Source organism: Arctopsyche grandis, chromosome 3, assembly GCF_051622035.1.
Source record: "Arctopsyche grandis isolate Sample6627 chromosome 3, ASM5162203v2, whole genome shotgun sequence".
Classification (NCBI taxonomy): Eukaryota; Metazoa; Arthropoda; class Insecta; order Trichoptera; family Hydropsychidae; genus Arctopsyche; species Arctopsyche grandis.
The window spans coordinates 25762396-25787672 of NC_135357.1; the positions used below are offsets into that span (position 1 = coordinate 25762396).

Genomic DNA, 25277 nt, shown 5'->3' on the forward strand with positions numbered 1-25277 from the left:
ACTGAATAGAAATCTATCAATTATTAGATGATGTTATTTCAGCTCCCTTCACGTTTCGAACTTTTCAATGTAGTATTTTAATTTATACCCATACATACATATGTACATATGTATTACATGTACATATGTAGTACACAGATAAAGGACAAAACTCGGCCAAACTTTTTAAAAACATCCACTCTAAATTATACAAACAAGACAATCCGAAAACTTATATAATACATATACGGATTCGGTTCTAATTAAAATTCACTTTGAAATAAAATATGAAATAATAAGTATAATAATTACCATAATACCTAATAATCAACTTGAAAAGTTCTTCAATATGCCTTCTACATAATTATGTAGGCTTTTGGGGAAATGCGGGATTATTTATATCGATTTTTGAAGCCACGTCAATTTATTCGGGATTTTCAAATTTTCATTTACGCACGAAATTAAATTTCGATTTATTATATTTCAACGCACGTTTGGTACATGTTACAGTTGGAGTTTTTATCATCCAGTTGTAATATATTTTGACTATTTAGAATATATTCCAACTAAACTGGAACCAGCTACCGTTATAGTTGAAGTATATTTTCTGTTGTAATCTATTTTGACTGGTAGGAATATATTCTAACCAACGTAGGTGGACTACATTCTAACTGGTCAAAATATGTTTACAACTGAAAATACAGTTCAATTATAAATTGACTCCAGGCTAAATGCAGAGGTTAGGTTTTTGTGAAAACGTCACTCGATTAGTAAATTGAGTTGGAAAGTCACATTTTTTTTGTTTTGCACACATTCTTAAAACTATCGAAATACGGTACTCATTACCTTTATTCGTAATACATAGCAAATACTAACGCATTATTGAATTCTAAATCATTCGTAAGTACATCAGAGCTGTCAAAACTCAACTGTTATATTACAACTGGCGCACATTGTTGAACGTGTACCTGAGCTTGTAGAGATATAATTTACTAGTTGAAGTGTATTTGAATATGAATGACATAAAACGCCAGTTGGAATATATTACAATTGAAAATACACTCGACTGTAACATTTTATTTTTTTATTTTTTACATAGATATATACCAGGAAGGCCTAACAGATAGACCCCAATGCACCTTTCTACACAATTAATTATAAACATTTTTAATACATAAAATCGCTGTATTTCTAGAGGCTGAATAGCACGAAATTAATAATTAATTAATTAATTAATTAATCCATAGAGACATCTATGGATTTAGACTTGTACATAAATTTTCACATATTGTATATATGTAAATCAAATTCAGATATTTGTGACATAGCGAGTAGGATGATTTTTGCCAATTTGATGGAGGAACCGTTTCAACAATGAACGCAGATAAATTGGCAAACTCTGATAAGAAACGATCGACATGGAGTCACAGATATCCAAGTCTGACCAGCAGTATTAAAGATTAGCACGGGAACGAACCCGGTAACCTCTCGGTGCTAAACGCAACCACCGAGCCATACTGTTGTATATTTGTATATACATATTATTATATTACATTTACATTTTATACCAGGAAGGCCTTACAGGCAAACCCCAATGCGCCTTCCTGGCCAATTACAAACAATACAGCATTTTTCTTATTATTCAAGTCGCTGAACTACGAGACACTGAAAACTCGCAAATTCACGAGACATCTATGAATTGTACATACATTTTATTGTATATAAATCATACTCAAATAGTGGTGACATGGTATGTAGGAAGGATTTTTAGCCAATTTTTAATTGGGAACCGTTTCAACAATGAAATCAGAGTAAATTGGCAAACTTTGATAGGGTACGATCGACGTGGAGTCACAAATATCCAGGTCTGACCAGCAGCACTACAGATATACTTAGAAAACTTATTTTCAATCGAGGTCAGCGCATGGGATCGAACCCGGCGCCTTTCGGTATTCGGCAGAAGTTTAAGAGGGCTGTACACCAACGCCTTGTCCATACAAACGTATTAGACTTCTCCCTTCCTTAATTATGGCACTAGAGAAATTATTTTTTAATATGCTATGGATGTCCACCATTGGGTTGCATCTATCGTTTTATTTTTTTGATTAGTTATTTTTTATAGGAGCTAGAAGCCGCCAAACATCAATAAAATCGTCTCTTTTTTACACCCACGAAAAGAGTCCAGCGTGCTTGTGTAACGGTCGATTTAAAAAAAAAATACGCACATAGTTGCACAGAAAATATCTTTCTCATACCGATGATGAATTTTTTTTTTAAATTGGTCCAGTTTCGGAGGAGAAAATAGGAGAATACGAAACCTCGATTTTGTCAATTTAAAATACGTTTTATCTGGTCCGAGCGCTACTGACGCATTCACTCAATATATATATATCGAAGAAAGGAACGGCAACAAAATTAAGGTTTCGGGTGTACAGCCCTCTTAACGACCGAGCTATGCTGCTGGCAAATGTACATATAAACTTCGTTATAAACATTAGTATTTAAAAATCGGTATTTTTTATATATTTTTTTCTTTTTTGTACGTATACATAGTATCGATAACGTTTGTTACATCCCACTTTCCTACCTTTCTTGTAATTTATCTTATTTTGTTCCAGCCTTATTCTATGCAAAACTTTTGTATACTTTCAGCTGACGGATATATTTTGTACAGGTGTACACTTGTTCGAAACTGAATTCTTGTCAAGCTTCCGTTTGCTTATCGCTCGCTTACGAGAACTCGTTTCGTTTTGTTCAGATAAAATATTACCCGAGGTAAAAATATTTATCAAACGAATGCTTAACGAGTCTCCTCATGCAACCCTGCAAACTCATTTGTAAGCTCACTCTAATTTATTACTGTTTATTGATCGAACGATCAGCCAAGTCGACAAGTTGACCTTCCGACATTCGTGAATACAGTTTCCGTTCCTAAGGTTAGATACGATGCGTCTTTCTTACATTGATTTTCAGTTAATGGAGACTAATAAAGCAACGACTCGTGAACGCCAACCGTTCCATACTTTTTATTATTTTATTTTCCACGGATAGATTTATTTATTTAATATCGTTGTCAATAGCTAAAGAACCATCATCGTTTTTTACAATCTTATAACCGCATAATAACCATTCAGTAAAACGGTAAAAATAAAAGCACAATAATCAGTGGCTTTCGAACGGAACATTGTCGGAGTTTTATGCGCATTATTGACAATTGAAATTATCCGGTAAAAGGTTCAAGAAATTGCATCATATGGCTCTAATTTTTCTAACCCTACATTACTATAAACAGAGCCATTGGGAAGCCGGCATTTCTCGGCGGGCTGTTAATAAATGGTAACAATAGTAGCCCAACGTCTTGTCTCTAAAATTATATTAATTTATACATATTATATTTATTCCAGTGGGTCTCATGAAAATTTTCTATAATAAAATTTTTATATTTTCTTTTAATTCAGTGTATTTTTAACATATTTTGATTTAAAATGTATCTCAATTTTTACTTAAATATTTTTTTTGATAGTAAATTTATTATATGTATATGTATAATACATATGTATGTATGTATAATTTCATTCTTCAGAAATGACTTATATTGATATCACCGTTTATTGACCAATTATCTGAATTTCTTTTGTTAACTTCATATGAGATATTTCTTTTAGTGAGAATATCTATTCTGACCATTTATAAGGTGAACATTTTTTTTCAAATTTAAAACCAGGAACATTTCTTTTATTTTAAATTTAATTTTGGAGAAAAAATGAAATCATTTTCTTCAAATTGAAATTCTACCCAAGACTGGTTAAAATTATATGTACATAGTAATTAGCAGACATTTTAAAGTTTCTGCGATCAATTGGATTTTATTACTAGTCCACTGTTCATCAAAGAGTCGTTTGGCAGGTGCATTTGTTCCTGGTAAACAGAGACAATATTCAACTAATTTACTAATATTTTGGTAATAGACAACCTTTTTTGGTGAAGGCTTTGAATAATTCAATCCATCCATTAGATAAAAAGTGTGTACTGGTTTTATCTCACGACTTACCAGGTCACATACCCAAAAACCTAGTACCATGCTGGTAAAACTAGAACGAAAGGTTACCTCAAGGGAGTCATACACTCCTTTTTGTGTTACATGATACTATTGTATACAATATATTTAGTTGTTTTATATATAAATAGTCTCAATGAACGGGCATATCAAGGGCTAATATATCATACACAAGTATTCATTGCAGTTATTTATTTTCAAAATATGCGATAATAATACCTATTTTTTGTCTAATTCGTCCTTTATTAGTAAAAAAAGGTCACGCCTTGGTTTAAAAAATAAATTACGCTCAAAAAGTGCCCGCGTGGTGAGCATTGGTCTACATGTTTTAACTTTATTTAATTGTCATTTTTTGTTTTTGCATTCATACTTGATTGCATTTTTTTAGCCATACTGAAAACTTGGAGCTATTCTGTAATGTCACTATGGCAAAATTGTAAATAAAATAAAAATAAATATTATATATATTTTTCCAAATATTATAAAAAAAGTATGAGCATATATTATACATATATGTATGTACCAATGTTAAAACCTTGTATGTCCATAATGTCTACCTATCGATAGAAATTAAAATCGCTTCTGATAGTTCGATGGTGAAAAATAATCGTAATAAAGACATGTGACGACTCAAAAATTTTGACGTTTGATGGCGATTAGCCTTATGTATGTATATGTATGTTTGACTTTCCGCCACCCACTCGTCTTGTCAGATTTTAATTGTTTAAACGCTTATAAATTTATCTTTTTCACACTATATCTTATAAAATTTGCATTATAGGCTCTCATTATCTCTCATATATATTTTCACTTCACTAAAATATTATATAATTAATGTTATTTCATGAAAAGTATTATTATTTCGATGAACTAATGACGTGTACTTACTATTGAAAATGTTGTTTTGTGTGATTTTTCTACGCCCGTTGTTTGGCAACGGATAATCAACCAATTTGTTTAAATCGATCTAATTTTGTATTAATCTCGTTTGTTTCAGGATTCATTAGCTGTAACGCAAACACCCTTCAGTCCCTGTCACATCTGCAAGGTGGTGAGTTATCAATGCATACCAGAAATATCCGTTTCTAATCTAATTATAATGCAAATAGTACTTTCTCAGAGGACGTTCTATTTCCGTTCAGGCGTGTCTTCAGCTTGAAAATATTACGCATTTCATAGCGTTCGTTCGCGTCTTTCAGCCACTTATAGGGCGTTAGCCGTCCCACATACAAATACTCAGGCTTCCATCCCCCTTATCGATCTTCTCCACAGAGTTTACTTATATTCTTCTAAAGCGGTTTCAGGATACTCTTTTTCCATTGACGCTTCACTATTTTTAACGCGGCGTTTGTTTTCGGTCGTGTTAGTGTTTATTTTTGACACTCGAAAACATCACCTGTGTATAATTTGTTCAGTAGGAGCTCCGATGTCTCCGATGTTTGAATTAAATTTTCTCCAGGAAAAGTTCGTAGTTACCTAACGCCAAAGTTCGCCCGTACATTCGTGTTTACGTTTAAACTTTGATTTATTTACAAAATAAATTTATTCAGGAGCTACCGTGTAATTTGCTCAATTTTCCGCTTCAATTTCGTTAATATTTTATAGGACACTTACGCTGTGGCGTGCTTGAGGCTAAGTTTAAATTTAATATTCAGTTTATCTCAAAGCTTACATCAACAAAGCCGTCGAGTCGTAAAGCCTTCTGTCCTTTAATATTTCAACGTTTTAAATTTCGACCGCCTAAATGTTCATTATATTCTCTCGGTTGATTGTTGAGTTTTACTTATAATAAAGTAAGCAAATTTGTATCAACATTATTTTCTTTCAAAAACATCGGGTACTTACTTTAAATTTAAAAACGTAAGCATTTACCTATATTTGCCTGAATATGCACATGAAAAATGATTTTAAATTGAGTTCAGGTAAATACCATAACTATAACATATGTTCATAATTATTGGCCCATATTATACTGAAACTAAAACAATGAGTTAATAGTGAAGTGGAGCACCATCGAAAGCATAGAAAATTTCTAGTAATATCACAGAATTCTTATTTTTCAACACTCAAATCCAATTGATCAGTAACTGTAAAATCATCAACTACATACACATTTAGTAGTATTTTTCCATATTTCTATATTATTATAAGTACTTGAGTGATAATTACATTTCATTTAGATGAATTTAAAATATCATACACAAGTATACTAAAGGCCCATCGCATAAAAACTCCTGTTTGTAATTTGTAGCTGTACGCGAAACACGTCCGTCTGTGTGCACGCTTTGCGCCTCTCTTTTGTCGGCGACCACATCCTCACCAGAACGCGCGATGTGTCTTGTCTTTTTCATTTGCTTTGTTGGTTACTTGCATATATCCACGATATGTGAAACGCGCTCGGATTTCAATTATGATAAAGTATTAATATTATATCCGTCACAAACTTACGAACAGACAAATGGGCGGACTTTTTATATATGTACATATGAGGGGTATAAATGCAAAGGTGCCTATGTCCTATGTCCTATGTGTAGACATATCTCTTTTTTTTTGCATTTTCATGATAAATTTTATTCGAAGTTTTGAAAAAAAAATTAAGGGGAAAATTTGGGAAGTAAATATAAAATTTGTTTGCTCGATCGATATACACTTGGTTTCGCTAGGGGGAAATACATACATTACATATTTGCATAAATCTCGTTTTGTTCTTACAAACGGATAGGGATTGGAGTGAAATAGTTGCCTCTTTCCCCCATTAAATTTGACCATTTTGTTATTTTCTAGTCTACTTCATTCAATTTCATTAAAAAAAAAAATGAATAAATCTGCTATAGCTCTCATTGAATAAATCTGTTCTGAATATGTATATTTCGTTTAAATTTATAAAGAATATGCTACGCTACATTCAGAAGATGCTTTCAGGACGAAAATGCGTATAACAATAGTCGGAAATCGGCATTCAAAAGTCGTAGCGGTTACTAGTCGGCGTTTGAGTTGTCTATGGTAAATGCGCAATGGCAGCAAAAATCGGCGAACAAACGTCCATCCGGTGCGAGCACACGTAGATTTTCGATCGCAGGAACACTATACCGAAGTACATAGTAGACGACAGGGGTGGAGGGGCAGGGGTGTGAGGGGCGAGGGGTTTCGGGTGGCTGGGAGCAGGGGCCAGGGGGTAGGAGGCAGGGGGCAGGGGCAGGGGCACCACGTGGCGGGTCAACGTCCCCGGAGCCCGGAGAGCCCGGAGCCCGGAGCGCGGAGTATATTTGTGTCGGCGCGCCAACCATCCATTTACCCGACTACTGACGCATGCGCACTTCGCACTTCGCACTTCGCACTCCTTACTTTTAAAACTCTTCTCACTCCTCACTCCTCACTCTTCGGTCCTCGGTCCTTGCAACTACATAGATATTCACGCGCTCATCCCCACCTCTGGACAAGCCGTGGCCGACACGCGCTTCACACTCCACACTCCACACCTGACTCTGCATCCACCCACCCTCTTCATCGCGCACACTTGCCCATTAGCGCCCCCTTTTCATCGCCGATTCGATAATTGTGAAACTTTTCAGGGGTAATTTTGTAGATCTCCGGCTGGAAAAATGTTCTTATGAAAACAACGCTTTATCTATTGATGCATAGTACATATATGTAAACCGGTACACATAGAGTTACCACATGCCAAATGAAAATGGAAGACTATCATATATACGATATATAATATCGCTATTCTGCCTGTCTGTGTGTTTGTCTGTCTGTCTGAGATAACGCTCGCCGTTCTATAATAGTCGTTTCGATTCGACATGCATATGTACGTCACAGCAAAACCACTGCCAAAACGTACATATATATCAACACAAAAACAAAAGAATAAAACTTCTATATATATACTGATCGCTCCTAATGTTTCCGCTTGGTAGAGAATTCCACCGCCATCTATTGAAAATTTATTTAATTAATTAATTAATTGGTGTTTTATATTGTTAACGTGTTGGTAGGTGGGTAGTTTTTACCATTTTTTTCATATTAAACAATTAAATATAAATATTAAATTTATATAAACATATATATTTAAAAGGTATTTGAAAAAAATTCAACCGCGTGGGGATCGAACACGTGACCGACGACACGCTTCTTTTATTTTTTTTATTTAATAACTTATTATGCCAACACCCATGCGATGATATGTCATCCCACAACACTAGTTTAATTCTATAATCAGGACATTTTAAAGTAAAACAAAATTTAAAATTCAGCTTTTATTACAGAAGAAAACGTAATAGCATACTGCCGATACTATTTATTTACACACTAGTGTTGTTTCCGTTGATTTCAACGGGTGGTTTCGGAAATAAATTATTATTATAAATATGAATCAATAATTGAAAAAAAATTTCAAATATTTTCAGAAACGACCAATTTCAATGATATTTAAATTTTTAAAGGATATATCTTTTTTTTTGATATCGCATGGTAATTCTAGGTTACTATTATAGCCACAGGTATTAAATTTAGCACCACAGAAATTTGTCCTGTCCCAAAAGAAATGGCAACGAAAAACCATTAACATAAATAATTACGATATATAGTGGCTGTATACATAAGATAACATAAATTACTACGACCAGAGAAATGTTATAATAATAGAAGTGCCTTTACGAATAAATAAATTGTTTCAATAATACGCGGTACGTCTCCGTAACTACGCTACAACGCACGGAATATAATCAGGGTCGTCACATATTCACTACACAAATTAAAGTTTAATTTTGATACAGATTTATTAACAATTTAAGTATATGGTGGTGGCGTTGGTGGCCAATCGGTTTCTTTTTTCGGTTAGCGGATTATTTTTATCCACTTTTTTGTATTTGTCTGTCCTTCAGAACTCTTAAATTAACGTGTAATGTATAGTTTCAACAAAAATATGTACATACATATAATATAAAATGAACGATGTTTACATTAATTAAACTTAAATAATTGGTTGTTCATATAATTGAGTATTCGGCGCCACCAAGATAAATGTTTTTACATTTATTTAAAAATATTTTTTTAAATTTCTCTGGTGCCACCCCTGAAATTTATTTAGAATGCGGGCGATCGCCATGACACTTTTAAAAACTGTCAAACTACGATGTTAATTGAATAATATGTTACCTAAATGATCAATTTACCTATAAAAATGTATCCCATGTTGTTTATTGTGTGTTTTTGAATGCATTGTGCTTTTTTTAACGATGCACTTGCCCACCTTGCGAGCACCAAGCATCAAATACGACCGAAATTATTTGAAAAGGTCTGTGGACATTCCTCACTTGACAAAGCCACTTATATTATTATAACATTTCTCTGACTACAACCAACAAAAGAGTATCAAAAGCTAAAATCGGTTATTCGTTTCAGAATTTTTGTAAAATTGCATCAAGGTGACGTGCAATTTTACTGTACCTAAATTGTCTGCTCTCGTAGAGTATTGATTTAATTTCCTGTGTACTAAAAGCTTGTTATACTGCATCATGTACAATTTTCATATAATTTTCTCTAAAAACAGGTACATGCATATATACATACGTACATATGTACTTACACGTTGTTTCACCACGTTGCCATGGCTTCGATCAATGGTACTTTTTCTGATTATACGCTCCCCCAGCACAGTCGAATCAATGGCTAATGACTGTAACCGTGTGGACTAAAATCACTATCCGTCACACCAGAACTTATGGAAATACAGCCACACCATCGTGCACAAATATTATCCAAAAATGACCAATTCTATCAATTGTAATTGTGTGTATAGCCATCTATACTCGTGAATTCCATTGATAAATAGGATAAATCATATTTTCTTGTATCGATGTATCTACTTCCATGTTTCCTGTCGCTTAATTCCTAATATCTTTTCTTGTATGTACATACATACATACAGTGGCGGACTGGGACTGAAATCAGTGCATGCCAGGAGTCAAAGGGGGCCCCCGGGGTTACAAAAATTTGTCCCCCCTCCCCCCCATATAACAAAATTGTCTTCTTTCCATCACGCTAAAAATCAAGGGTAAAAAATAAATGGAATTTTAAAAAATGGAATAAACAAATTTAGGTACAAGAAAAATGGCAAAAGCCCATAGATCCATAAATTACATTGTATATTTAGTTTTAACCCTTGTCCTAGGTAAGAATGCAAAATTGAATATTTTTTTAAAAAATCTTTTTTATATCGGAATAAAAATGGAAAATATTCTTTGCATACCCCCTATTGAGTTATAAAATATGAAAATTTTAGCTTTTTATATAATATTTTTTCAAAAATACCCTTATTTTTTTCATATTTTATAACTAATTTTTGAAAAAAATATTATGTAAAAAGCGCCGCAGGCGAAAAATTTTTTCCAAAAATCTTCACATGGTCAACAAAATAAATAGACCATCAAACTGAGTCACTAAAAAACTATCAATTAACTTAATTTCTACCGATTGTCTTTTCACTTTACCTATGTACATATGTACGTAATAACAACAAGCGAAAATTCGAACTCAGAATCGATCACTGATCACTAGTCACCGGACCCAGAAGGTGCCGCGTATTGTTCAAAGGTTGTAAATGCATTGTTAAAGGTTTGCCGAACCTTTTTTACAAAGGATTTACAACAATGGAACAATGGATAGCACTGTGACTATCCTACCTCTACTGATCACGTTTACATAATATAGAAAAATGCGGCTCTGTGTGTCTGAGTGTGTGTTTCTGTATCTTTTTATTATTTTATATATGTATTCGTATATATAAAATTATTTTTATCTCAACCGGAAGTAGTACTTTTACCCTATAAGATCGAGGTATTTTTATTTTTTTCTCGGAAACTTTTCGACGTATTGAACTGACATTTCATATCTATAATAATAAACCTAATGCTTGATATATAAAATTTCGTGAACACCCGTTGATTGAAAGTGACATTTTACTCCTGTTGGCAGTTTACCGGATTTTTCTTCCACTATTTAAAATTGTGTATTTAAATCTTACTATATCGTCGAAGTATGTATAATCAAATGTTATTTTGAAAGTATGAAGTAAATTTAAATCGCTGGTTGATAATGAATTGTCCTATCAAAATTGATTTAAGCAATTCAGTTTATATTATTCACAGAAATTCGTTTATTCCCATTTTTATTTCAGTAGGTAGTCGTTACATAGATATTGGTATATACATAATCTTGAGGTTGGAAATGGGCCCGGCAAAAGGGCCCACGTAAATGTTGAAACTTACATTTCGAGCCTAATAAAAAAAGTTAACCGATCCTTGCGCTGTTAAAGCTGGTATTAGTTGTTTGTGTATGTCGTAAGAAATTTGTTTTGTTGAAATACCCAAACTTTATGTCCCAAAGTGCAATATCCTATAAATTTTTACACACGTGAAGTAGTTAAAAAGTTATTTAATTTTACTGAGGGCCCATATTTTCTAAAAGATAGTGGGGCCCCCATGCCATCGGGCATGTTCGCTTGTATGGCCAGTCCGCCACTGCATACATATGTATTACCGTCAGTATCTTCATTATTAGTGGATTTTCTCGTGTAACCAGTCAAAAATTACGTGCGTACGTGTAACAAATTTTAATATTATGTTCTGAAAGTTTATTTATACTTATAAATATACTTTCGTTACGTACCAATATATGTATGTATGTATATTATTTTATTTTATAACGTTATGCTCTAAACTAACTTTTCGCGCCTTGTTTGTATTAGTACGCACCTCCCTGTTTGGAAATCGCTGATATATGTACATAAATATCTACATACATATAATGAATTTCTATAGTATTCTAACCTAAAATTTAAATTTAGTCTAATTTTATATACATATACATATGTATATATGTAGATACAAAATCGGCGGACAACACAAATTTGTCACCCAATCCCACGCTTAGGTGAAAGATTCGTTACTCGTAAAACCGCGTTTTTCTTTCAATTTGGATCTACAAACTATCGTATCCTGTTATTTTATCTCAAATTGATCATTAGCTTACATTTAAACATTCAAGATGAATTTACGTAAAACAAAGTCCACGTAAATCGAAGGACATATATGTATGTGTATGTATGTACTGCAATGTACATACATATGTACATATGTAGTAGTGAGATATTTTACATCGGTGGCCGTCACCGCATCGAAAGTCGAAAAATCGAAATCTTTATGACGATATTCGTTTACCATGCATACATATGAAGAGCGGGCAGTATATATATATATGTATATATCAGTGGCGTGCGGTAAAGTTATCTCTCTTTTTGTCGAACAACCTTACTTTATGTGCGCGAGCAGGATACAAGAGGAACAGGCTGTTCCTCTTGTATCCTGCCCGTGCACATTAAGTAAGGCTGTATGACAAAAAGAGAGAGAATTTCACAACACGCCATTGATATATATTATATATACACAGTACCGTTTACCATGCACGAATTCTTTTCGATCATTCGACTTAAGATCTTTCGATTTTCGATCTTTGCTTTCCGATATTTGCTTTTCGATCTTTCGCCTTTCAATGCAGTGAACCAGACCCATTTTACATACACCCTAATCAAATAGCTATAGTAGTTATAATTGATTCACATTTACCAAGGAGAAAGAAAACTATTTTTAGATTATTATATTGCAAGTATATAATGCGTGAATAGTGTTATTTACGTACATAGATACTTGCTATACGTATTATATAATATAAATAATCCTTAGTTGTGCCACTTGCACGTATTTGTGTTTAATTGGAAGCCGGACGTTCCCAATTGAATTTTCCGTCAGGTACACACGATATGTACGTCGTGTGCTATGATACTGTACATATGAACTTGATGCAACTGCACGTTGCAATAACGGTCACATTATCTCTTTCAATTTGAGTAAATGCGTTTCGTAACGAATAACGACGCCGTTGACATAATTTGCGATCTCGTGGCCGCTCGCGTTTAGAAGGTCGACCCGTCATCGTCATTACCGCGTCATTTTGACATGCGAACCCGCTTCGTGTCGTTTTGGAAAAGTCTATTTTCAACAAAAAATAAAAGCGCAACGTCGAAAACTCAATGGGTTCGCATCATCAAATCAAATGATAATCGAGTTTGTCGGTCGTCCGTTTGAACGATTATTACCGGCGCGCGGATACACAAATTATATTATCACTAGGGCGGGAAGTCGAGTAGGAAGTTGGACCGATTCGCATAATTCCATTATGATTGCGTTTATTACTATCTATTATTTTAAGTCTATTCAATTTTAATCTCAGTCTACAATGTATTTCTCGAGCTAATCTTATACATATGTATGTGTGCATATGCGGGGCTTTTTTCCCTAAGAACTTTGCGGAACGCCGTTCCGGCACCTTTTCCCACTATTTTTAATGTCTCAAAAGCAATTATTATTCGAAAGAATATTCGTGCGTACATAATTACAATCCATATTTATATAATTGGCCGATATAATACGTCGATCTGTCGATACGTCGATATAATAAATTCGGCCACAGATACTAACACTAAGAAAATAAATAGAGACGATTTTCCCGATGATTTCTTTCAAATATGAAACAATTTCTTTCAATTATGAATATGATGTTTTTACAATTTTATTTTACATCAAGCTTCAGTTGTTAGTTTGATTTGACCTACCTATCTAAAATAAAAATAAATATATGGCACATTTTGTTTATTTTTTATGCCCTTTGCGGCATGGGAAAAGCTGCCTTGAATTTCATTTAAATAATATTTGAATATAATTTTCTTTTGTAAAAGCTTAAGAAGAAGTGCGTTTCGGCACCTTTTTTTCCAAAAACATCCCTGCATATACATATATGTATACATATGTATTTGTCAATTTTAACTCAAAAATCTGGTTTTGTTGAAGTAGATTAAACAAACAATGTTAAATGTGAATTAAGTTTTCACTTATTTTCTCCACGTTGTATATAAATTCATTTCTCTCTTAATTACCTCTTTGTTGAGGAAAACTGAGTGATTCAAATATTTAAATGAATATAATAAGTAAAAGCTTTTAAAAATAATAGAACCAATATCTATTGACACCAATTTTGTATGAAAATAATGTTAAAGATTCACCCGCTGTGAACTTATGTACGTAGAACTAAAATGTACATGCGAATGCCCTAGTTTATGTTATTTTTACGGAAATGAAAGTACTTAAGTTGCTGTTTTACAAATGTTTTTTTTTTGTTTGATCGTTGTCACTATTGTCTAGTGTATTTGCTTTGTGGACATTAAATTTTATTTCACTTCATATAATATTTTATAATATTTTGTGCAAAAGTACATAATATGTCAATACAATAACAATGGTCAAAAAAAATCGACGAAATCGATTTGCGCTGAAAATTATAATGTATGTAGATGAAGATTTGGATTAGATATTTATTTATTTTGTGAGTTGCAAATATGTAACGATTGTTGCATAATTATGCAACGGTCGCAAATTGCTTATAAATAAACGCTTTCATTAGTTACATAAGGATGTAAAGAATCAATATTGTTACTGCATCAGAATGGTGGTGCGGAGTAGGTGAGGACCTCGTGACCCAGATAGGGCGCGGTTCTATTCAGCTCACCCGGTTAATGCTCAACATTATTTTTGTATGTCGACCACACAAACAACCCTTCCCCATATATACATACGATTTTTTTCTTTGCATTTTTTGTCTGTCGTGGTTGTTATGAATGTTAGGATGGTGCAACGGCTTCATGTGATAGCGTAAGCGCGCGTTTCCAATGAGGAAGAATTGTGAACGCTTCCTGCAATTTGCATCCTCGCATTGACGTGTTGGGATCGTACAATGTATTTTATAGCATTACATAAATATAAACCTTAAGTAGATTGTTGTTGAATAGTATGCAATCAAATTTATGATGGTCGATAAATAAAAGGATTCTCAGAATAAGTTTTATTTTTAGCATTCTTGAATATATACATATATGTAGCTATATGTTTTTATTTGTGTACACATAGTACATGTGCAATTATGCAAGATTTACTATTAACTGAATGATAATGTAATAGTTGTGTGGCATTGTCAATTGCGGTCACTTTTTACTTATCTGCATACATCTGCGTATATAGACGGCATATGTACAGAATTATCAAGTATCAACATATAGATAAAGTATAAAATGTAGTTCTCTTGAAATATTTTAACTTATATACATTCATGTCCATCCTTGGTCGTTTTTTTGTTGTACGATACACTCTCGACAGCTCAATGGAGTATTCGCATACAACACGAACTGTCATTAATTTTTAATTGAAGTGTTTCATTTCAATGGCATCTTGATGAAATTTTTTAGATCTTCAATTGATCATTCAAGTGTCGGGAAAACAAAAGCGAAAAGTATCAAGCGTAGGTTGATAAAACTACTCAACGAAAAGGACGAAGTTGCCAGTACTCAAATTTGTCCATTGTCCAAATTTCACCATCTGTCGAACAAATAACTAATTTTGACAGGCAAAATATACTATGCTTTTAAAAAATTGTCTGTTTGCTTGTTTATTTTGGAAACAATTTGGATACCATTAATCCTATCACACTGATACTTTACGTTGGTATGTACATATATGTAGGCAGTGGCGGACTGGGACTGAAATCAGTGCATGCCAGGAGTCAAAGGGGGCCCCCACCCAGGGTTAAAAAAATTTGTCCCCCCCCCCCCATATAACAAAATTTTCTTCTTTCCATCACGCTAAAAATCAAGGGCAAAAAATAAATAAAATTTTCAAAAATGGGAATAAACAAATTTAGGTACAAGAAAAATGGCAAAAGCAAAATAGATCCATAAATTACATTGTATATTTCGTTTTAATCCTTGTCATATAATGCATCATAAAAGAATGCGGCATAAAAGCGGCTTTTACTTTCGGTAGAAAACAATCAGGGACGTCACTTCAGCTTTTTCTTGGGGGGGCAGGCAAAGATTGGCCAAATTGAATTTTTTTTCAAAAAATCTTTTTTATATCGGAATAAAAATGGAAAATATAAAATATGAAAAAATTAAGTTTATTTTTGAAAAAATAATTATAAAAAAATATTATGTAAAAGCCAAAAAAGCGCCGCAGGCGAAAATTTTTTTCCAAAAATCTTCACATGGTTAACAAAAATCGACCATCAAAATGTATCACTATATCAAAAAATATACGAACATTCGGAAAAATAAACGATACACATCTGTTTTTGAGACAAAATAAAGTAAAGGGGACCTTTCTAACGATTCGCTCCATGGGATGAACAATTTCTAAGAATGTTACTAATGGCATACCAGTTAAAAACCAAAATATACTTGCTTCAAAATAATAAAATCTTTTTTTTTCAAAGCACATAGCAGCGATTATTTTATTAGTTACCCAAAAGTAACATATGTACATAAGAAATAAACGCAGCATTCATAGATCCATAGTATCTCATTAATCATTAAATCCATAATATTTTCTAAATTCACACTATTCCTTAATTTAGGGGGGCGAGTGCCCCCCCAAATTACGTCCCTGAAAACAAAAAATGCATAATATTTTCAATTAATGTTAATCGAAAATCAGGATTTTGGGGAGGGGGCCCCTATCCTATGTTTCTATATACATGGATTTGTCTAGATTAGGAATAGATTTAATATTCGGAAACTGTTTAAAATTGTGTATTTAAATCTTACTATATCGTTGAAGTATAATCAAATGTTATTTTGAAAGTATGTATGAAGTAAATTTAAATCGCTGGTTGATGATGAATCGTCCTATCAAAATTGTTTTAAGCAATTCAGTTTATATTATTCAGGGAAATTTGTTTATTCCCATTTTTATTTCAGTAGGTAGTTGTTACATAGGTATTGGTATATGCATAATATTGAGGTTGGAAATGGGCCCGGTAAAAGGGCCCACGCAAATGTTGAAACTTACATTTCGAGCCTAATAAAAAAAGTTAACCGATCCTTGGGCTGTTAAAGCAGGCATTAGTTGTTTTTTTAAAGAAATTTGTTTTGTTGAAATACCCAAACTCTAGGTCCCAAAGTGCAATATCCTATAAATTTTTACACACGTGAAATAGTTAAATTAAAAAGTTATTTAATTTTACTGAGGGCCCATATTTTCTAACGGATAGTGGGGCCCACATGCCATCGGGCATGTACGCTTGTATGGCCAGTCCGCCACTGTATGTAGGTATGTACATATGTATAAAAGGAGAAATACTATCCGTTTTTCTTAATCAATAGGAAACAGTGCCTACACTTATAAGTATCCGTTTATAAACTTTCATTTGGATTTCGTTTCTTTGTATATTTATTTGGCACATAGAATTTCGTGAAAACATATGAATCATATGGTAAACAGAATATTGCGCAAATTGCGATCACGCGCACGACAATCATTGCCACAAAAATCGCGAATATGGAATATCTGGAACTCGAATTCCCGTTAGTACAATATTTCGCATGATGGAGTTTTTGGGTGCCAGACCGAATCATATGTACATATGAATAATCACCAAACCGAATCATATGTACATATTTATTAATTTTACTGTCGACTATGGCTGAATCAGACTGCGCTTTTTAATATTTTGACGGATTGTTCAGATACAATCAAAGAACAAAGCTTAAAGATACAATCTATAGTTGGTCCGCTATAGTAAGAGACTTAAATGCTGTCTCTTACACCGCCTTCAACTAATAGCATTTCATGCAGACTATTCTACGCGTGAAATGCTATTAGTCGAAAATTAGTGTAAATGATAGCATGTGCGTTTTACCAGAAGTGTCAGTTTTAGTTTTCAGACTATAGTTTAAGCTCGGCATACGCAGCAAGAAGTCGATCATGTACGCCTAAAGGTCTGTTCATACCTATCCAGCACGACCCGAAATCCTGCAAGTATCCTCCAAGTACGGACAGTATTCTTTAGTACATTCTATATGGACGCGCATGAATGCGTAAATGCGCATGCGTGAATGAAGTATGAATACGTCCATATAATGTACCAAAGAATACTATCCGCACTTGCATGACACCTGCAGGATACGGGTCGTGCTGGATAAGTATGAACAGACCTTAATTCTGATAATTGGCAAGACATTTGCATGACATCTGCTGTTGGTGCTGTTAGGGGAAACATTTCAGTCGTTGGTCACTTTGATGAAATTAATATAATATGGTACACTATGACCAATTTATGATAAATTAATAAGTATATATTTTGATATTAGTTATGAAGTTGTACAACAAAAATTCAGAGAGAGAGAGAGGTCTTATTTTAGTTTGAAAATCCATGCGACCAACGATAGTAGTGTTTCCGCTGCATAATTAAGTTAAACGGTATAATTTAATTTCAACGTTGGAGATATTTTAGCGTCGATGTTGAGCAAAATAAAATACATCGGCCATGGTCGTAGAGCGCGGTGCTAGGTCGCGCGCGTCCTCTGGCTGTGGCGCGAATCTCGGAAGTTCGGCCATTTTAGCCGGAGACTTGGTGCTCGCTCGTCGAAATGACCTCCCAGAAGTTTCCCTCTGTCCCTTCCTACATCCGTGTCACGCAGGGTAACCGAAGGAGGAGTAAGTCTCGACAACCTCACCCCCACCACCCCCGCACCCGCTTCCACCTTCAATCAGCCCCGACCGCGTCACGACTTCCGCTTCCGGCCCTTCGCCTCCCGCGCCCCTCTCTCGATGCCTCCCCCCAACCCCAACCCCCCCCCCCCCCCCTCCGCCCCATCAAACACTCACTCACACGCTCACCGAAATCAACCCTTTCCAATGCTTTACTATTCACAACCATGACAATTCCACTACGCACTCCACCATAGTTGTCGGGCCTCACAGATGCATCCAAAGGAACGTTTTGCCTAAATCATACTGACGTGCTCGAAGGTACATACATATACATATATATATGTCTAGTTCATCTTACATATCTAATGTAGTATAATACAATTTGTATCCGAGTGGTCGGTCAATTGTATGTAATACTTTCAAGTTGAACGTGAACCCCCCGTCGTCCGTGATATCCGAGTGTTTGCCTTTTTTTTATTTTTGTTTTATTTATTTTTTTCAGTCACTTACCCCTTTTTCTTGGGAAGAGATGAAAAGGCCGGTGGAATGGTCCAAGGTGGTCCTGCGGAAGCGACCACGGCTGACCATGCCGCACTATCATGTGCAGGTAAAATCATCATGAATAAATTGGAATTCTCTCGAAACGGTTTTTATTCTACCGTTATATATTTTCATTGACACCTTCTCAGCGGAAGACGATCGTTCGAGTCATTTTTTTTTATATTTTTGAAAAGATTACATATATGTATATATCGTCATTGTTACCATCGTCATCCTCAGCTCACGTCAATCCACTGCCGGATATAGGTATCTCCTACCGTCCACTCATTCCCACCCTCCGGAATTCTTCCCACTACCTGCTCGATGTCATCAATCCAGTGTGGCCGGGGCCGGCCTACTCTTCTTCGTCCTTTCCGAGACCTCCACTCCGGTACCTTTCTCCCCCACCGGTCATCATTTCTCCGAACAACACGCCAAGCACAGCTCATCAAACGCACAGTAAAATATCATTTATAAATCCCATGAATAATTCAATGAACAAAGATGTTTTCTATGTGGTATATTTTTCGTTGTAGTACGCTCTTTAGAGTGCCATTCATTTATTTTGTGATGTCGATTCAATTTTAGGATTGTCTGCGATGGTAGGAGGATCGCCCGCACGATCTTCCCCTACCAGCGGAGGATCTGAACCCGGCACTGAGAGGTTCTCGAGGAAAGTATTCGTCGGAGGACTGCCGCCAGATATTGACGAAGGTAATTTTTTTTTTGTGTAAATGAATACGCATGCACCGGTAGTAGCACCAGTGTACACGCTCATTTATTCTATTTTCAGACGAAATCACGTCTTCATTTCGTCGATTCGGAGCCCTCGTCGTTGATTGGCCACATAAAGCCGAAAGTAAAAGTTACTTTCCACCTAAAGGATACGCTTTTCTTCTATTTCAGGTATTTTTTTATTATAGCAATTCGTCTTATATAAATTTTGTTCACATTTCATTTTTATTAATATATGAATTATAATTTCAGGATGAATGTTCAGTGCAGCAACTGATGGATGCTTGTATTACTGACGAGGAAAAGTTATACTTGTGTGTGTCTTCACCTACTATTAAGGATAAACCTGTGCAAATTCGGCCATGGCGACTCGGCGATGCCGACTTTGTGTTGGATGCCAGCATGCCGCTGGATCCGAGAAAGACTGTGTTTGTAGGTGGAGTGCCTCGTCCACTCAAAGCTCGTAAGTCTATGAATTCCAACTTCCAAATCGTTCTATTAATAATTTGATTATGATTCTAAATTGTAACTTCATGATGCAGTTGAATTGGCAACAATCATGGACCGTTTGTATGGGGGTGTTTGTTATGCCGGTATTGATACTGATCCAGAATTGAAATATCCCAAGGTGAGTGTGCCCAATATGGTAATATAGTCGTTGTTTCAATTGAAAATACATACATATTTTGATATCAATTTTGATTTTATTACTAGGGGGCAGGTAGAGTTGCTTTTAGTAACCAACAATCATACATAGCAGCCATATCTGCACGATTTGTCCAGCTTCAACACGGCGATATTGATAAAAGGGTCGAGGTAAATATATGATATGGAATATAATCTTTGAATTAATTGAAATTGTTGGTTTGTAAGTCGACGACGAATCGAATTACAATTTACTATTCATTATAGGTGAAACCTTACGTTCTGGATGATCAAATGTGCGATGAGTGTCAAGGGGCACGGTGCGGTGGAAAATTTGCACCATTCTTTTGTGCAAATGTAACTTGCCTACAGGTTGTCTATCCGTTGTATATTGAGAATATATAGATTATATTATAGTAGATATTGTGACATTTTTTTTTTCATTTTGACTTCAGTATTACTGTGAGCATTGCTGGGCAACTATTCACTCTCGTCCTGGTCGTGAATTCCACAAGCCGTTGGTGAAAGAGGGTGCCGAGCGACCACGTGCAGTACCCTTTCGTTGGTGTTAGCCGTTTACCACACTCGTCAGCGACACATGCATACTCCGAACCATATTATTTATAAAATATTTACTAATGGTGATATTTAACGGTAATAAAATCTACGATTGTTTTGAGAATTGCTTTCGGATTGATCACAAATTCAATTTTTTAAATTATCGCTTACAATAATGTGAATAATTTTCATTTCACTATGAATACAATATTTAATACTGTATACAAAATCTTTTTAGTATACAAAATTGTAAAAAAATGTAATTTGTGAATCTTAAAAGCAATTCAGATGCACAATAGTCGATTTTATGTACTGTGAATTGACCATGTAATATGAACTAGTTCCTCAACAAATGATTGTGAGTGCAGTGATCGATGTGCAATAGTTCAATGATGAGTCTTCTTAGAAGATTTTTATCGTCATAATTATTATGTAAACTTTGTTAACTATGATGATGAAGTTTGTTGATTTGAAACATCGCTAGATTTAATATATACCAAAAATTTTAGACAATTCGACGAAAGGCGTAGTAATTTTAAATTTATTGCAATGGTATTAATTAGTTAATTTTAAAAATAGATTTGATTATCTATGGTGTCAATCTGAATAGAGAAATTGTTTTCTTCAAATTATTATTATTTTGATTATGACTATGGACGGATATTTTATTTTAACAGCTAAATGTTTGATGCCCAGGAACGGAAAACGAGCAAGTTTCTGTGTTTAGAATTAAGAATTTTTAATGGATTTTTAAATAATTGTAACTGTTTGGATATAATCCAAAACTTGGCATGTTAAGCATGGCATATTTGGTGATCTAAAATTGACTCAATGTTATTAAGTGTTTAATAGGTTGTTTTCCCAATATTTACTAAACATTTGTATTATATATTACTATCCTTTATTTTTGATGTTACCAGTACTTGTTTCATTTGTAATTCATACAGTGTTTATATTATATAATGGACAATTTGTGAGTTTTGAACACTCAGGTCATTTTTAGAACACCTATTATCAAAACTATTGTGTGAAAGCCTTGATGTTTGTTATTTTTTTAATGTTGGGTGTGATCCATTAAACTGTATCGTTTTGTTGCGTATTACTAATGTGTAATATGGAACAGAATTGATTGTGTCATATACGTGTTTTTTGTATCACACCAAAATTATCAACAATAATGATTAAATCATTAAAGCGATAGGTAAATTGTAATATAAATTATTTGTTGGTGAAAATGTATAGGCCAAACATGTGCAATATAATGACTGGTGTGAGATTTTTTTCGTTTTTTTTTTTTTCGTAGATGTTGAATATTTGTTTTGATGCGCTCAAGATTGAATTTTTACTAGATTTCAAACGAAAGGGTTGACTTAAGAATTAAGAAATACAGCAAAATGGACCATGATCACGTTAGTATTATCGTCTGAAGCTCATTGAGTGCGTTGCATTAGCAACACTTGTATGTGCACTTCAAACTTTAATACGTTTTTTATGGTAATTTTTAAATTCTCAAAATTTTTAACGTTATTTTTATTGTGTTAGTATATTATAAAGGTTATTTTGTGTGAGGTATTTTGAACGCTAAGCATGATTTCGCATAAAATTAGTTCACTTATGCGCGCGAACACGTGATGAGTATTCATTCATTAGCATGTACGCATAAAATATACACACATTTATGAAAAATTGCATTAATTAAAAGTATATAATGATATATACGCGATAATCGGATCTGATTCATAACAAATCGGTAGTTTTTGGTGTTTTTCGGGCGGATTTTTGTATTTTTATATTTTTGTATTTCGCCGTCGGTCGCTCTAGATGTCTGTGTCTGTAATGTATCTATCTATTCTGCTCACCATTTGAATCGTAATTTTTCTATAGGTAAATTTAGACGTATCACATTAGATTCTCATATGTTTTTCATTCTTCTTTTATACATATACACTTATTAATGTGTGAGTGTGTATATACATATATGCATACAATACATTTTTCATATTTATATATATATGTATTCACATTCGTACATAAAATACATACATTTTCATAATATTTTTTTTTACATTTAGTATATGTAAGCACTCCTCTTAGGTAAATTAATAAAATATTTCCATTTTTTTGCTTATTTGACTCAGTTTCAATTCAAAACTTGATTTGCATTAAAATGCTTCATTTTTATTATGATACATATGTATGTATATGCTAAAAACTTTACCTAGTTTTTAATTTGTTCAGTAATGGTGAGTTTTTATTATGATAACTGCTTTCCTTTTTTTTTTCAAATTGGGAATATTTTTAAAATAATATACGCTTTCAAAGTAAATATATTTTTTTAATCTCATATTCCCAATTTTATAATTTTATTGTCGTTTAAAAATGCACACAAATGTGTGTCTCATGTTTATTTTTTGCATCCTTAGTCTATCGTTTATTTTAATGTTGATTTGTATTTGTTGATATTTAATTATAAAAGTTCTTGATGATTAAATATTTTTTTTATTTAAAATGTTTTGATTTTTGTAGTTTTGTATTTTTTTAGAATTTTTTTATCGAATGGAATGTTAATTGTATACTACACACACTCATTTATCATAAAACTGCGTTTAAAAAAGCAATACTTTTTCGTCGAATATGAATAAAGTCACGAGTATTTTGGAACAAAGAGGATAAAATCACTATACAAATAATGTAACAGTTCTACATTCTTGTACATATGTGTACGATTCCAAAATACTCGAAATGTTTTTAATAAATGCACACACATTACACTAAACAAAACAGGATTCCGATTGTTCGTTAAGACGCTTCACAGTATTATGATAATTTATTTTATTTAATATACCCCTTTGATGTCTTTGAAAACGAATATTTATACTGCTCATAGATATTTCTTATTAAATTGAAATTTAATGAATAAAATATAGAATAACACCTGTGAAATTTACACCGCATACAATTAGAAATCAGTTGATAAGATTATTCCATCCAACCGAGGGGTTTGACATATTCTGATATAATTATTAAAATTAAAATTGTCTTATCGAACAAATTCCGGACCCGTTTACACATGTAGTCAATTTTTGTAATGATTTTTTTAAATTATTTTATCGAGTTGATTTTTTTATATATTTATATAATATAATATTTTAATAATATATTTTACATGTTGATTATATAGATTTTTTTTTACATTTTTATAATCAGCTCCTTCAACATCCTTACCTTGTGCTTATTTGTTGTTTTTTTCTCTCATATGTAAATATATATACACATCCATACACAAACACAAACATGCATACACAAAAATAAATTCGTACTACATTTGGTGTGTGATACACGAAAGCGATACAGGGGCTGCTCGTGCATTTACTATAAAAATTTTAAATCATTAAAAATATATCATAATTAAAATTAATGGTCTTGATTGAAAACGATATGCACAAAATAATTGCTTTGCTGGACACTTAATGGTAATGTGAAACTTTTAATTGATGGTCAATGACAACGATACAATCAATCGGATTGATACTTCACTAGTAATCGTAACATTCGTATTGATTTGATCGAGCAAAATATAATTTTGTATGAAAGTCACTGTATAAACGTTCAAACAATTCTAATAATATTGTATTCGAAGCTGTTGTCATGAACAACTCAAACCATGACAATAGATTTTTCTACTTCACTTGTCATAGCGTTTTTTATTAACAATTGGATCATAGGTGAAATTTTATAGGTAAATTGCAATAGGAAATACAATTAGTTAAATGAAACATTTTATCTAACTTTTTTAATACATTTATAGACAAATATATATTTTTTTTGTAAAGTTGATTCATTACTATTTCGGCTAATTACATAATTGTCTAATCGAGACCGTAGTAATCACTAATTATTTGAAAATTGACCACGTTGGCAACAAATTTGAATCAATCGGATAAATATATGATGTTAAACGAAAGCCGGAATAACAATGAACTATGTATCTAAGCGTTGTATATAATTCATAAGTCAATCAAGCCTAAATTGAATTTATCTTGTCGGATAATTTCAAACGGCTAAATAGTAAATTTGTGTATAAATTCCAGTAGTTGAAAATAAACACACTTGTATATTTTTTCTGTACAATGCTCTCTGCTTTCGAACACTTTGCAACTCTCGAT

The 25277-nt window shown here is 33.3% G+C and overlaps 1 protein-coding gene across 1 annotated transcript in view; it reads left to right on the forward strand.

The window, feature by feature from the left end:
• orb2 (cytoplasmic polyadenylation element-binding protein orb2) overlaps nucleotides 1-23616 on the forward strand; it is a 65488-nt gene extending 41872 nt beyond the window's left edge. Inside the window, exons 3-11 of the mRNA XM_077427078.1 lie at nucleotides 5034-5087; nucleotides 19136-19240; nucleotides 19762-19887; nucleotides 19967-20079; nucleotides 20161-20371; nucleotides 20451-20536; nucleotides 20623-20724; nucleotides 20821-20925; nucleotides 21009-23616. Of these exons, the coding sequence (XP_077283204.1) occupies nucleotides 5034-5087; nucleotides 19136-19240; nucleotides 19762-19887; nucleotides 19967-20079; nucleotides 20161-20371; nucleotides 20451-20536; nucleotides 20623-20724; nucleotides 20821-20925; nucleotides 21009-21125 (1019 nt within the window). The 3' untranslated portion in view covers nucleotides 21126-23616. The remainder of the gene's footprint in view (nucleotides 1-5033; nucleotides 5088-19135; nucleotides 19241-19761; nucleotides 19888-19966; nucleotides 20080-20160; nucleotides 20372-20450; nucleotides 20537-20622; nucleotides 20725-20820; nucleotides 20926-21008) is intronic.
• The last annotated feature ends 1661 nt before the right edge of the window (nucleotides 23617-25277 follow it).